This window comes from Sphaerodactylus townsendi, linkage group LG11 (genome assembly GCF_021028975.2).
Source record: "Sphaerodactylus townsendi isolate TG3544 linkage group LG11, MPM_Stown_v2.3, whole genome shotgun sequence".
NCBI classification, from domain to species: Eukaryota; Metazoa; Chordata; class Lepidosauria; order Squamata; family Sphaerodactylidae; genus Sphaerodactylus; species Sphaerodactylus townsendi.
In genome coordinates, this window is record NC_059435.1 from 29,527,958 (window position 1) to 29,540,602 (window position 12,645).

General features: G+C 41.8%; 1 protein-coding gene across 1 annotated transcript; it reads left to right on the forward strand.

The window, feature by feature from the left end:
* The first annotated feature begins 268 nt into the window (after positions 1-268).
* LOC125440608 (serine/threonine-protein kinase Nek11-like) lies at positions 269-12,409 on the forward strand. The gene is made up of 10 exons (XM_048510473.1): positions 269-342; positions 1,071-1,205; positions 3,284-3,449; positions 3,762-3,880; positions 5,510-5,574; positions 6,588-6,714; positions 8,514-8,663; positions 8,750-8,828; positions 10,644-10,729; positions 12,004-12,409. Exons 1-10 carry the CDS (start codon positions 269-271, stop codon positions 12,005-12,007), a joined length of 1,005 nt encoding a protein of 334 aa, XP_048366430.1. The 3' UTR covers positions 12,008-12,409.
* Positions 12,410-12,645: the final 236 nt, after the last annotated feature.

Genomic DNA, 12,645 nt, shown 5'->3' on the forward strand with positions numbered 1-12,645 from the left:
TATTTTTAAGCTTAACAACCCAATCTAGAGGGGCAGAGAATGTGCTGTATGCTGGTGGGGAGGGCAAACTGGGAGGTGAATGGGAACTGTGGAGCAATGTAGTTCCTAACCTGGAAGGGCCTATGTTTTGCAGAACCACGCTGGCCTAAAGCTGTACGTCAACGCAGCTAGGGGTGGACTAGGGTTATTCCTGAGGGCTGAACCAACTTTATTTGGCTTCCACTGGACTCTGGAGCCAGGAACACCCCAGGCCTTTCCATTTAGCCCTATGGGGGGCTTTCAAGTGGCTGGGGAGTTTCTGGAGCTTGCTGCCTCCCTGCACAGCCTGGAAATCCTCTGGAGGTGCTGTGGCAGAGTAGTCGTGGTGCTGTCTCCATCTGTTGGAGCCCTATGGATTGGGCTGTAAGAGTTTTACCACCTCTGATCACCATATTTTCCTTCACGTGCTAATTTGTTGGAGGCACCCATGTTTTGCTTCTGTGGTTCCTTGACACATTACAGCAGGGGTATCAAACTCGCGACCCTCCAGATGTTCATGAACTACAATTCCCATTCGCCCATCCCAACATGAGCATTGGCTATACTGGCAAGGGCTGATGGGAATAGTAGTTCATGAACATCTGGAGGGCCGTGAATTTGACACCTGTGGATTACAGTCTAAGCTGTACGCTTACAGTGCCATCCTGTGCAGGGCTGCACCATTCTAAGTCGATTTAAATCAGTGGAATTAGAAGGATGTAACTGTTTAGGATGGCACTGTTAAAAGTGCAAAATATCAGTGCAATAAATGTGTCACGAATTGTTAGTCCCACAATGGGGTTGTTAGTCCCACAGTGGGGTAGGGAATCTGCACGGAGCGTGGGTGGGAGGAAAAAATGAATGTTGGGCTGACAGTGTGATGTGTTTTCCAAAGGGAAAAACTACTCTCTAGGAATCACCAGAAACTCAGGTTGTCCCAGATGTGAAGTCACATCATCAACAATGTGACCCCCTACCATGTCCTCTCCCCCAGACTGTTGCTGGTTTCTACGCTTGTCATAACTTTATCTTGACCCAACTTTATGTTGCAGGATTGGGTCTGAGGATAAAGAAGCTGTAGTGGATTACCCTACAAAGGCCAAAATCCAGCAGACCCTTCAGTTTGCTGGGCTTTTTGACTTCCAGGATCCTTTTGAAGACCAGTTACCACTTGACGCTGCCAGACTGTAAGCGCAGATGGTCCATGAACAGGGTCTGGAGACAGAGATTGGGACTACTGAAGAACCCACTAAGGAGAACTTCTTATTTCCAGGGACAGCATGATCTCACCCAGAACCCCGGGAGAAAAGAAGGTGGAAAACCCAGGCAGCAGCTCAGTCCAGAAGACAAAGTGCCTTTCCACCTGCCTGAGGTCTCTCCTCTGCCCAAGGGACCTCAGAACATCCAGATCTACTGTTGAGCTTTGCAGGATGCTGGATAAGGTCTAACTCTGTTCCACATAAAGATGTTTGTCTGGTCAGTTGTGGTGCAGTGGTTGAGAAAATTGTATGCTTCTACATTAGATACAGTCCCAAACAAATATTGGAATCAGCATACATTTTTATGTAATTTCTTTTTCAAAACCATTATTCTGTGCATTATTGAATATGGTACTTTGACACGAGAACATTTATGCCAAAATATACTTTAACTTTCAAATGGGTGGGAGGAGCAGGGCTAGGTAGGCATTCTACAGCAAAGAAGATCCAGCCTACTTTGTTCTTTGGCAAAGGAATATACAATCTACTAACATCTTTATGTGGAACAGAATATAGCTGTAAGTGCCCGTGGGCTTCAGACCACGGTTACATCTGCAAGGAATAGATATATAAATAGACACAGCCTAGCTGTGGCTGTTCTGAGAACAGCAGCTCCTATATCAGTGCCTGTTATTCTTGCCTAGGCTGTGATTGTGAGATTGCATAGGCTGTGATTGCCAGCCCCACATGTAAGCAGATCTATATCGTACAAATAAGTGTCTTATACCCAGTCTTCCTGCTGATATTCACCATTCTCTGTGTGAGTTTATTGCAATGTGTTATTGATGGGGTTGGCTAGGAACAAATTCAACCATTTCAACTGGTTCAAAGTATTGCAGCTGATTATTTCATTGGGCATGAATGCATTTCATTGCTTAAAGATTTTCACCAGCTATCAGTTTGTTTCCGAGCAAAATTAAGAATGCTGCTTCACACCTCAGTGGTTTAGGAGAGAGGTATCTGAAAGACCACCTGCTTCCACAAAGTCCCATTAATGCCTCAAGTTCACTTGCTGAGTTCCTGCTTTGATAAAAAGTAATGGTAGTTCCCCTGTGCAAGCACTGGTCATTACTGATCCTCAGGATGAAATCACATCACAATGTTTACTAGGCAGTCTTTATTTACGTGGTGGTTTGCCATTGCCTTCCCCAGCTGTCTACACTTTACCCCCAGCAAACCAGGCACTCATTTTATTGGCCTTGGAAAGATGGAAGGCTGCTTCAACCGTGAGCCGCCTATTTGAAACCGACTTCTGTCAGGATAGTGAGCGCAGCTTTGGCTGCAGTACTGCAACTTATTACTCAGCCCAGATTTCATTACAGAGCTACTGAAACCAGGCCTTTTGTGTGATGCCATGCAGGCTCTGGAACATATATTCATCGGCTTTGTCTTCATTTTGGAACCAATCGAAATATTTTGATTTGCCCCAGTCTTGGGTGACATTCCTTTTGCTGGTTTTCCGGCTTCTTTCTGTCTTTGAGTTTTCACTGTGCTTTGTTTGTATGCTGTAGATTGTCATGAGCTACTTTTAACTTTGATTGTAATCCTTTTTACGCCACAACCATAATGTGGAGAAAGAGCTGAGTAGCTCTGGCTTTCATATTGTGGGTATATATGAGTGTTAAAATGGAGTCCCCCAGGCATTGTGGCAGAGCACTTCTGAAACTCAGAAGTTTCAAATATGGTTTTCTATGGAGTGGAAAGCAGAGGCTTAGCAAGGGGGAAAAGCGCCCGGTGCACTGGTGCGTCCTCTGCCCCCGTCCCTCCCAGTAATGCCTCCGTCCCACCCAGGAACACCCCCAGAACACCCTCAGCACACCCCCACAAGGGCGTGTGCCTGGTGTGTCGCGCACCCCCCCCCCCGTCCCCTTGGAGCTACGCCTCTGAGAGGCAGCCCTAGGACGCATATGTTAATCTAACCTGCATGTAATCCAGGGTCTGATAATTGGATTGATTTACCGTATCTGTCTTTTTGTTGGTTGTCTTTTTGGTTTTTTTACAAACAGGAAAGTTTTGAAAGAGATCTCTGTGGGAGACCTTAAACCCAATGAAACAGTTCAGGCAAATCTAGAAGCACAACTGTTGTCCAGACTAGACCATCCTGCCATTGTAAAGTTTTATACCAGTTTTGTGGAGGGACAGAGTTTCTGCATCATCACTGAATACTGTGAGGTGAGACTTTGGCATTATTTTTCAGGATTTACCAAATGAGAGTGCCTAAAGAGGTTGTATGAAAACCTCCTTGTATTGTGCCAGTGTTCATTATTTATTTTCAGTTGTGGCCAGAGATGATAATTTAAAACACATTTTCTGTGAGGTTTCTGTCACAAGGCAGTATACATGCAAAGGAACTCAACTGACTAAAGATTTTGTGAAAGAAATGGGCATCCACGTGGATTTTTCTTGCATTTCTGGTACTGCACTTTAGCTGAATCGAAGCACTATCTGTCCTATTTAAATCCCACTATTGCTGTTGTGTTTCAGGGTCGAGACCTTGACTTTAAAATTCAAGAATACAAAGAGGCTGGCAAAGTATTTCCAGAAAGCCAAATCATAGAATGGTTTATACAATTGTTACTTGGAGTCAACTATATGCATGAAAGGTATAGTTGTTTAATTGGATGTAGATGTTAATCTGAATTCATTTTTTCACCATAGTTACTAATATTGACATGCAAATTAATATTAGCTGAAAGCCTTTATCTTGGATATAGAATTCTATTCTGCAACCTTGATTTATGTTTGTATTAATATTGTATGATATTGTACTTTTATTATGGTTACCATGCCTGCTAACCAGCTGGAATCTGGAGCAGGCACACTGGGGGATCCCAGAAATGATATCACACATTTCTAGGATTCACTAGAAACTCTATGATTTTACCACAAAGGTAATTCCTAGAGTGGTGTGAAGTTACTTCTGGGTTTTCATTGAAAATGATCTTATATTTACACATTTAAAAATCTATAAACCTAATGGCAGGAATGTCAAACTAAAATGGTTTGTAGGGTTGCGGGCAAGACTTCCTCTCCATTAGATGCTCTAGGGCCATGCTTCATGTTTTTTGCAGCTCCCTCATCCATTTTGCATAAAAGGACAATAATTTTTAAATCCTGTGAATTGTTTGAAAATATGTCTTTTTGTAACCTAAACAACTGGATTTCTCACAGCATACAGGTTTTTTTAGCAACCATTTCATGTTTTTCAAATCACTGCTATTTACTAGTTCTTATCTGGTCACAAGCTGCCAGCTCAAAAGTTGAAAGTGCATTACTCTGCATGTGCGGAAGGGGCCTCAGAGCTTCCATACCTCTATGATTTTTTGTTTTTTTTGCCATCAAGTCACAGCTGACTTAGGACTGGCTGCCCCGTAGGGCTTTCAAGGCAACAGACATTCAGAGTTGGTTTGCCTTTGTTTGTCTCTGCATCACAAACCTAGTATTCCTTGGAGATCTTCCATCCAAATACTAGCCAAGGCTGACCCTGTTTACCTTCTTAGACCTGACAAGATCAGGCTGACTGAGGCTAATGTTTTGCTTCATATTTTATTCACTCAGCATTCCTCTCTAGTCAAACAGGCAAACAGTGTTTAAAATGTCATTTCAAAGCATGTGTATATCATTTGAAGTATTTTGGGGAGGGGGCAATTAAGACAGAGTTGCAGCCAGACTTTTCTTACTTATGTGGGTATTTATTCAGTGACTATTATTTGGAAATAAGTTCAACTAAGGTCAATGATGCCCTCTTCAGGCCTGGGCTTTAGCAGAAAGATATATATTTTATAGTGATAATTTTAAATCTACCTGGGCAATAGAATAGCACTGTACAAAATGATTCACAAAGTTACTTGGACAAATTATTAGGGACTGTGGTCTATACTACTGGTATAGTTTGCTGTAAGTTGGATCCTACTATGTATTCTTGCATCAGTTTATATGTTATGTTAATACCTACACTTTGCTTCAATTGTGTTTTTTTAGATGTCTGGTTAGTTCAACTGCCCAAATCCTATTCCATTACTTATTGAATGTCCCACCATTTTCATTGACACACTCTGTGTAATTCGCCTTGAGTCCCAGTGAGAAAGGCATACTATAAATAATGTAGATAAATAAATATTGATACTTATTAAAAGTTTATGAAATAAATAAATAAAATCATATTGATTAGCATAATTCATAATTAATTGTTTTATCCAACTGACTAAAACTGCATTTTACTTTGTTTTCAGGAGAATACTTCACAGAGATTTAAAAGCCAAGAATATATTTTTGAAAAATAACCTCATTAAAATTGGTATGATTTTGTAGTTACGACATGACTTCATTACTCTGTAAAATCCTCTTGCGTTTACTATAAATGTGTTGTTTGCAGCCCTCTGTCCCCATTCCCCGTATATATGCCTCATCTTATTATGCGGGGGAGGGGAGGGACTTTCTCCTTACTCCTTTTGTGTGTGTGTGTGTATATGTGTGTGTGCACATCATCAAGTCACAGCTGACTTATGGCAACCCTGTAAGGTTTTTAAGGCAAAAGACGTACAGAGATTGTTTGCTATTGCCTGCCTCTGTGTGGGCAGAGAGAGTTCTGAGAGAACAGTGACTGGTCCAATGTCACCTAGCAGGTTTCATGTGGAGGAGTGGGGAATCAAAACCCTGTTCTCCAGATTAGAGTCCACTTCTCTTACTCCTTATAAGAACATTAACAAAACTTGGATTGAGTCCTGGCCATATCCAGAAAGAGTAGAGTACTATGATCAAGAGTATTATGATCAAGCCCCACTTAAAGCTATAGCATCTTTCAGCAGTTTGTAACAACGGAAGTGTGTATGAGTGATATTTGACATTTGACTTTCCCATTTACTTTTTGAAATGTTTGAGGGCATATCACGTATTCAAGGTGTTATCTGATTGGAAAGCTCAATTTGCGGCAATAACATCAAGGAGAAATACCAGGGCTTAGATCCCTTGGAAAAGATCTGTATATTGGGGAGGTAGTTATTTTTACCCATTTCCTCTTCCTACAATAGCCTTCAGCCCCCACAACATGCCAGCGTTTGGGGGTCCCAAGAGCAGCATTCCCAAGAGCAGCACTTTAGATAACATTTTAGGCTGCAGCATGAAAGAAAAAGGGAGGAACGGAAACCACATTTCCTTGCTTGGAAGTTTTTGTTGGGATTTAGCATTCTCTGAGCTGCATGCATTTTTTTAAAAATTAAATAAATACCTAGTGCACAGTTTCTTTCCCCTTCTTTTTTCATCAACTATTTTTTCTTCTTCACATAACTAAATGTAAAAATATTTTTCAAGGGGACTTTGGAGTTTCTCGCCTCTTGATGGGATCCTGTGATTTAGCAACTACTTTTACTGGGACACCATTTTACATGAGCCCTGAGGCACTGCAACACCAGGGTTATGACACAAAATCAGACATTTGGTGAGTAGGCAGCACTTTCAAGTCAAGTATTTATTTAATCATTGATTCCAGCACTGGTTTTCTAGATTGCTTCTGGGATTGATTATTTTATCTCTGTGGAAAATGCTGTTATTTGAACAAATATGGAACCTTGCTTTTGTCATGTTTATGCTTTAAAATTGACTCTGCTCAAGGGCATAGACTTTGCATCCTGGTGATTTGATAACCTGGAATTCCTTGTGTTATTACCACTATCTCAGCTCAACATTTCTTTAGTGCTAATAGTATCCACAGCAAACAATGGTCCAAGATGGAGACAGATACATGCTAGCTACATCTCTCCACAAGTTAATTGGTGTTATCACTTCCTTTAGAAAGTCATAGGCCTGTAGTATATCATTATTTGTATCCTGTTTTAAAAGTGTAACACATGATAGTATCAAGAGCTAGTTAATGTTGAATTCCAAATCACTCTTTTTAAAAGTCAAGTTCAGATCCATTTAGGTTGTCAGCCTTCTCGATTTCTAGCAAATCTGCCCGACTACCTGTGTGGAGCACTGAGACTGCATTTTAGACACCTGTCAGTGATCATTGCTGGGGATGCTTACAAAATTCTCCTCCATCAGATTTCTTTCCAAATGTTTGGGTTCCAAATTATTGGATTTACTTTATGGAAAGGCATTCTGAGTGAGAGCAGTTGTGGAATTCAGCTGGGCAGAAGGCTAAGGTGCGCAAGCCTCAGTAGCCTCTACCTGAGCATCCCGACACACAGCTTGCTCCACCCCCGGCTCCCCTCACCAACATATCAGTTTCCTTGCGCAACCCGACCATCTGGCTATGACAAAACACATGCATTGACATAATTCAAGGGATGATGCTGAAAAGCAGAGGCGTACTGAGGGAAAATGGTGCCCAGAGACAAATTGTCCCCGGGGGCCCCCTGCCTGGGGGCCGGGCTCTGCCCCCTACTGCTGCCCCCCTTGCTCCTGGAGCCTGTAGTACCTTCTGCCCTCCCCTCAGGGGAGGCAGAAGAGACGGACGACTATTGGGGGTGGGGCTTAGGGGGCATGGTCACACCACATGTCACCTTGGGGGTGTGGCCAAGCCTCCCCAAGCCTTGCCCCCAACCTCTCTGGGCAGCCCCCCTTGCTCCCAGCTCCCAGGGAGCCAGCAGCCAGCAGCCCCTGCTACCCTCCCTTCCGGAGAAGCAGAAAAGAGTGCCATCTATCGGCCTCCGGCACTTGCTTTTATAGCACTGAGGCTGGGGGCAGGGCTTGGGGAGGGCATGGCCCCACCCCCTAAGCCCCACCCCTGCCTCAGTGCTATAAAAACAAGTGCCGGAGGCCAATAGATGGCAGTCTTTTCTGCCTCCCTGGAAGGGAGGGCAGCAGGGGCTGCTGGCTGCCAGCTCCCTGGGAGCCGGGAGTAAGGGGGAAGGGGGGGCGCCCTCCACCCTCCCCATGTCAATGATGACATGGGCGGAGTTGAGGGCACCAGAAGATGACAAGCAGGACTTCCTGCTGCCTTGCTGTCTTCTTCCTGGTCACGTGGGGGGGGGGCTGATTTTGCACCCCCCCATGTGACCAGGTTAGTGGCACTCGGGGGCACCCCTTGTCCCCGGGTTCCCTGAAAAGGGAAGATACGTTTGACTTGAGTTCAGTGAAGATAGTTGCCCCTAATCCCATAGTTTCCACAAATATTATATTACATCTGTAGCTTGCAATTACCAGGACAGAAGGGGAGCAAGACTGTAAATAGTCACCAGGCTCTGATTTTAGAATTGCTTCTTATCTTTAAATTTGTTTTGTTTCCTCTTCCAGGTCACTAGGATGCATTTTGTATGAGATGTGCTGTTTGGATCATGCATTTACTGGTCACAATTTTTTGTCTGTGGTTCTTAAAATTGTGGAGAACGATTCACCTTCTCTTCCAGATTCCTATCCAAGTAAACTTAACGCAGTTCTGCACAGGTGGGTTTTTAAAATCTTGTATCAGCTGCAAAAGTTTCAGTTGGCATGAGAATCAATGGAGTAATCTCATATCATTAATATTCCAGTATGCTGAGCAAGGACCCTGCAATGAGACCATCAGCTGCAGAGATTTTAAGAAGTTCCTACATTGGTGGTCAGTTACAGGTACCTGAAATAAGCAAGCAATAAACTTTTGTGACACTGTATGTTTTAAAACATGAACTAAGGAGGAGGCATCTATATTGAGAAGAAATAAGTTGCATAAAAGCCATGCTAAGCAGAGTTCTATGCTTCACTGAAGTCTGGCCAGGTAACATCTGGATTAGAGGACTAAAGCCTGATCAATAATTTTATATTAGCTATTTAGATTTTATTTTTCCCACCTTGCTTATTCCTGCGCTTATATTTGTACATTTGTGAATATTTATTTTAGTAAACATTATTCATTATATTTCTGTGGTGCCACTTCTGTTTCGGGACTCTAAACCCAGTACCTTGTCTTATACTGGTTACAGCTACCAAAGTAATTGTTTTTTGAACTCAACTATCAAATGTCTTACCTTTTAAATCTGACATCTTGATTGACCTGGAATGGCTAGAGACCTAGTCCCTTGGGCACATAGGTGGGGTGGGGGGGAGTTCTTGGGTTCAAACCTCCTATTACAAGTCTGAAGCTCTGCCCCCCGTTTGTTGGTTTTTTTGTATTTTTTAGTGTTTTTTCGGTTTTTGGCCTGCAGGGCTAGCAGTTTTTAGGCTAGCAGCACCAAAATTTCAGGGATTTGTTGGGAGACTCTCCTGATGATTCTACCCAGGTTTGGTGAGGTTTGGCTCAGGGGGTCCAAAGTTATGGACTCCCAAAGGGGGTGCCCCATCCCCCATTGTTTTAATTGGAGCTAATAAAAGGTGGGGGCTACACCTTTGAGGGTCCATAACTTTGGACCCCGTGAACCAAACTTCACCAAACCTGGATGGTATAATCAGGAGAGTATCCTAAAGATACCCTGAAATGTTGGTGCTGCTAGCTTAAGAATTGCACCCCTTACAGCAGATACACCCCAAATTTCCCCAGATTCTCCTTTTAAATCCACCCCTTTGGCATGGATTTAAAGGGAGGATCTGAGGTCCCAGTTTAAGCATCATTTTCAATGTTGTTTTAACTGGGAGGCCCAGATTCTCCCTTTAAGGTGGATTTAAAAGGAGAATCTGGGCTCCCTAGTTTAAACACCATTGAAAATGATGCTGTTTGGGGTGGATTCCAGCATCACAGTGGCTGCCCATGGGGGAAGGGGGTGCAAAACTCAGGTTTTGCACCAGGCTCCATTTTCCCTAGCTATGCCTCTGCCCAGAGGGGAGGGCAGAAGGGACTGCTGGCTGCTAGAGTCCATAGTAAAGTGGGAGAGGCAGGAAAATGACAAATCTTCAGATGGGATCTGTTGAGGACAAGTTATTTATTTAATCCACTCACCCTAGGAAAATCACACCATCACGGTATGGAGTAACATAAGCAAAATACAGACAGGATTCTGCTCTGAGAAACAGACAAAATCTCATTTTTATCCCTCAGAAAATGATAAAGAAAGGGGACTAGACAGGGGGCCCTTCTGGTCTGGAGTTTTATTGAAAAGGATAGTTTGAAAGGCAAAAGATCTAGAATGGGACTCTTCCCATTTACCTTCCTCTTAGAGAAAGCCCTACGAACAAAAAAAGGATTATTTGTATTAACAATGGAGTCCCACTTTGCTGCACGCATTTCTAGTTGTGAGCAGTTGTACCTTTTCTCACAGTTGGCGATGGGCTGAAACCGCCTGCAAATAGATGCCTCCCCCATTGATTCTATCAGCTAAAGTCAACCTGCCAAAAATAGCCTGTGAAAATGGAATGCACTGCACAAGTTTGGGGAACCAAGAAATTCTGTTTGAGGAACCAAGAAAATAAATGACTGCATTTAGTGCTTTGTTGCTGCTTTGCTTTCCCTTGCAGAATATCAAGTACAAATTTACAAATATGATCATAGAAGACCAGGTGCTTAATTCTCAGAAGGAAGCAGCTCATATCATTAATGCCGTGTGAGTATAAAGCTATTTTAATAGAAGGAGATTTTTTTAAAAAATTGGATGCTGAACTGAACTTTGGCTTTTCTCTAAAGGCCGGAGGAATTTTTGTGCAATGTATTTTGTATTTCAAATGCAAAAACATAACAAAAACTTGGGGCTTCTTTATATTGATGGTTGTGCAAATTTGACTTCCTTGTAAGTTTGACTTAAATTTGTTTGACTTAAATAAAATACAAATTTGACTTAAGTTTTACGCTGGATTGAGAAATGAAGTTATTTCCCTTTCATTTGTGTCCTGCCGCTTGTGCTCATGTATAAAATAACTGTTGTAAAACTGTATCGTTGCAATGACTACAGTAAGCATAATTGTGTGTCGTGTTTTCTATGCCCACATAAATTGTTCAGTTTTGTTATATATCATTCATGAATTAACCTGATTTAATTTAAGCAATATTAAATCTCAATGCTGTAATGATTAACAGAAATTTCAATGCTGGTAATTCAGTTTTGCTGCCCTAAATTATCTTTTTTGGTTTCGATTGGATTTTGGTTTCAATTGGATTCGGCATTCTACTTCCCTTCTATCCCTAGATTGTAGTTAGTTGCTCTGCTGTACTAATCAACGTCTGTTGCCATGCTCTGCTGGGGAATAATTTCTTTTGTTGCTCCTTTGTCATCAATAATAATGTTTCTTATACTTAAACAACATGTTTTTGTTCTTGGAGATGCTTAGTTAACAAAGCATTATTTAGCTTGGAAATCTCTATATCAAACTGCACTACAAGGTGGTGTATGAGTGTATATTCTCATAACAGAGAATAATTTGCTTATCAGTGGGAGAACCCTAATAATAGGTGGCATCTGTCATCTTCCACAGTGTTGTCCAGTCATCTGTGTCTCCCCCATCCAAACATTAACATTATTTCTCTAATATTTTTTTTCTTGTAGTACTATTACTACAAGAGAGACCATAGCCAGCAATAATACTGATAAGGTCTTATTTCTGTTCTCAATAGGGGTTGCAAACTCATGGACTTATCTTTTCAACATTGCACAAACACCATGACATCACTTCTGATGTGATATGGAAGTGACTTCATGGTGTCAGCACTATGTTCTAGATTCACCACAAACCCTGGTTAAGTCATAGAGTTTTAGGTAAATGCTGGAGCATCACCAAACATGATAATGTCTTTTCTGGGTTACACCATAAATGACTTCCTGGGATCTGCATAACATTAATTGTCCACTTCCATTTTCCCTGACATTTCCCCCCAACAATGCAGGTAGAGGGCAAGAGGCCAATCCAGAACTCAAATGGTAGATCTTTCAGGATTGTAAACTATTTCGTTGGTCTCCTCCAAAGCAGAACAAAAAACTGCTTAAGCTATGACTCCAGATATGTTGCCAGGGAAAAAAGGACTTCAGACATCATTAATTATACTACCCATTCTGTGAGAACCTGTCTCAATTGTTAAAACGGTTTCCTGAATTTTTAGAGTTTGTTAAGGCTTGTTTCCTGCCACGAGACTATAAATAAATATGTTTCCTGTGGAGCATCTTTATTTGCTGTTGCAGCTCATATATTCAGTATAAATTTGTCCAGTCTATTGTAATGGTGATCATCTGATTTGCCTGTTATGCTTTAAACTAGTGGTTAAATTTCTCTTCCTCCTTCCATTCTTATGTCCAAATGGCATATATGAATATTTTATTTGTACTTTGTAACGTATGATTATGAGTTCTTTTGTATTGCAGTGACATACGATTATGAACAATAAATTTAAGGTTGAACTTAAGTCTTAAGACATACTGTAAAACGTAGACAAATAATATGAGGTTCCTGCTTCTTTCTGCAAGCATGGTCTTTCATTTTAATACTGCAAGGAGATGTTTTGATACAAGTGCAGAACTGTGGGAAGCTTTTA

Excerpts from the sequence above, each read along its gene's own strand:
- LOC125440608 (XM_048510473.1), top strand. The coding sequence starts at position 269 with ATGGGGGGCTTTCAAGTGGCTGGGGAGTTTCTGGAGCTTGCTGCCTCC. Across the intron at positions 5,575-6,587 it reads AAATAACCTCATTAAAATTG|GGGACTTTGGAGTTTCTCGC; the intron begins GTATGATTTTGT and ends ATATTTTTCAAG. Across the intron at positions 8,664-8,749 it reads CTTAACGCAGTTCTGCACAG|TATGCTGAGCAAGGACCCTG; the intron begins GTGGGTTTTTAA and ends TTAATATTCCAG.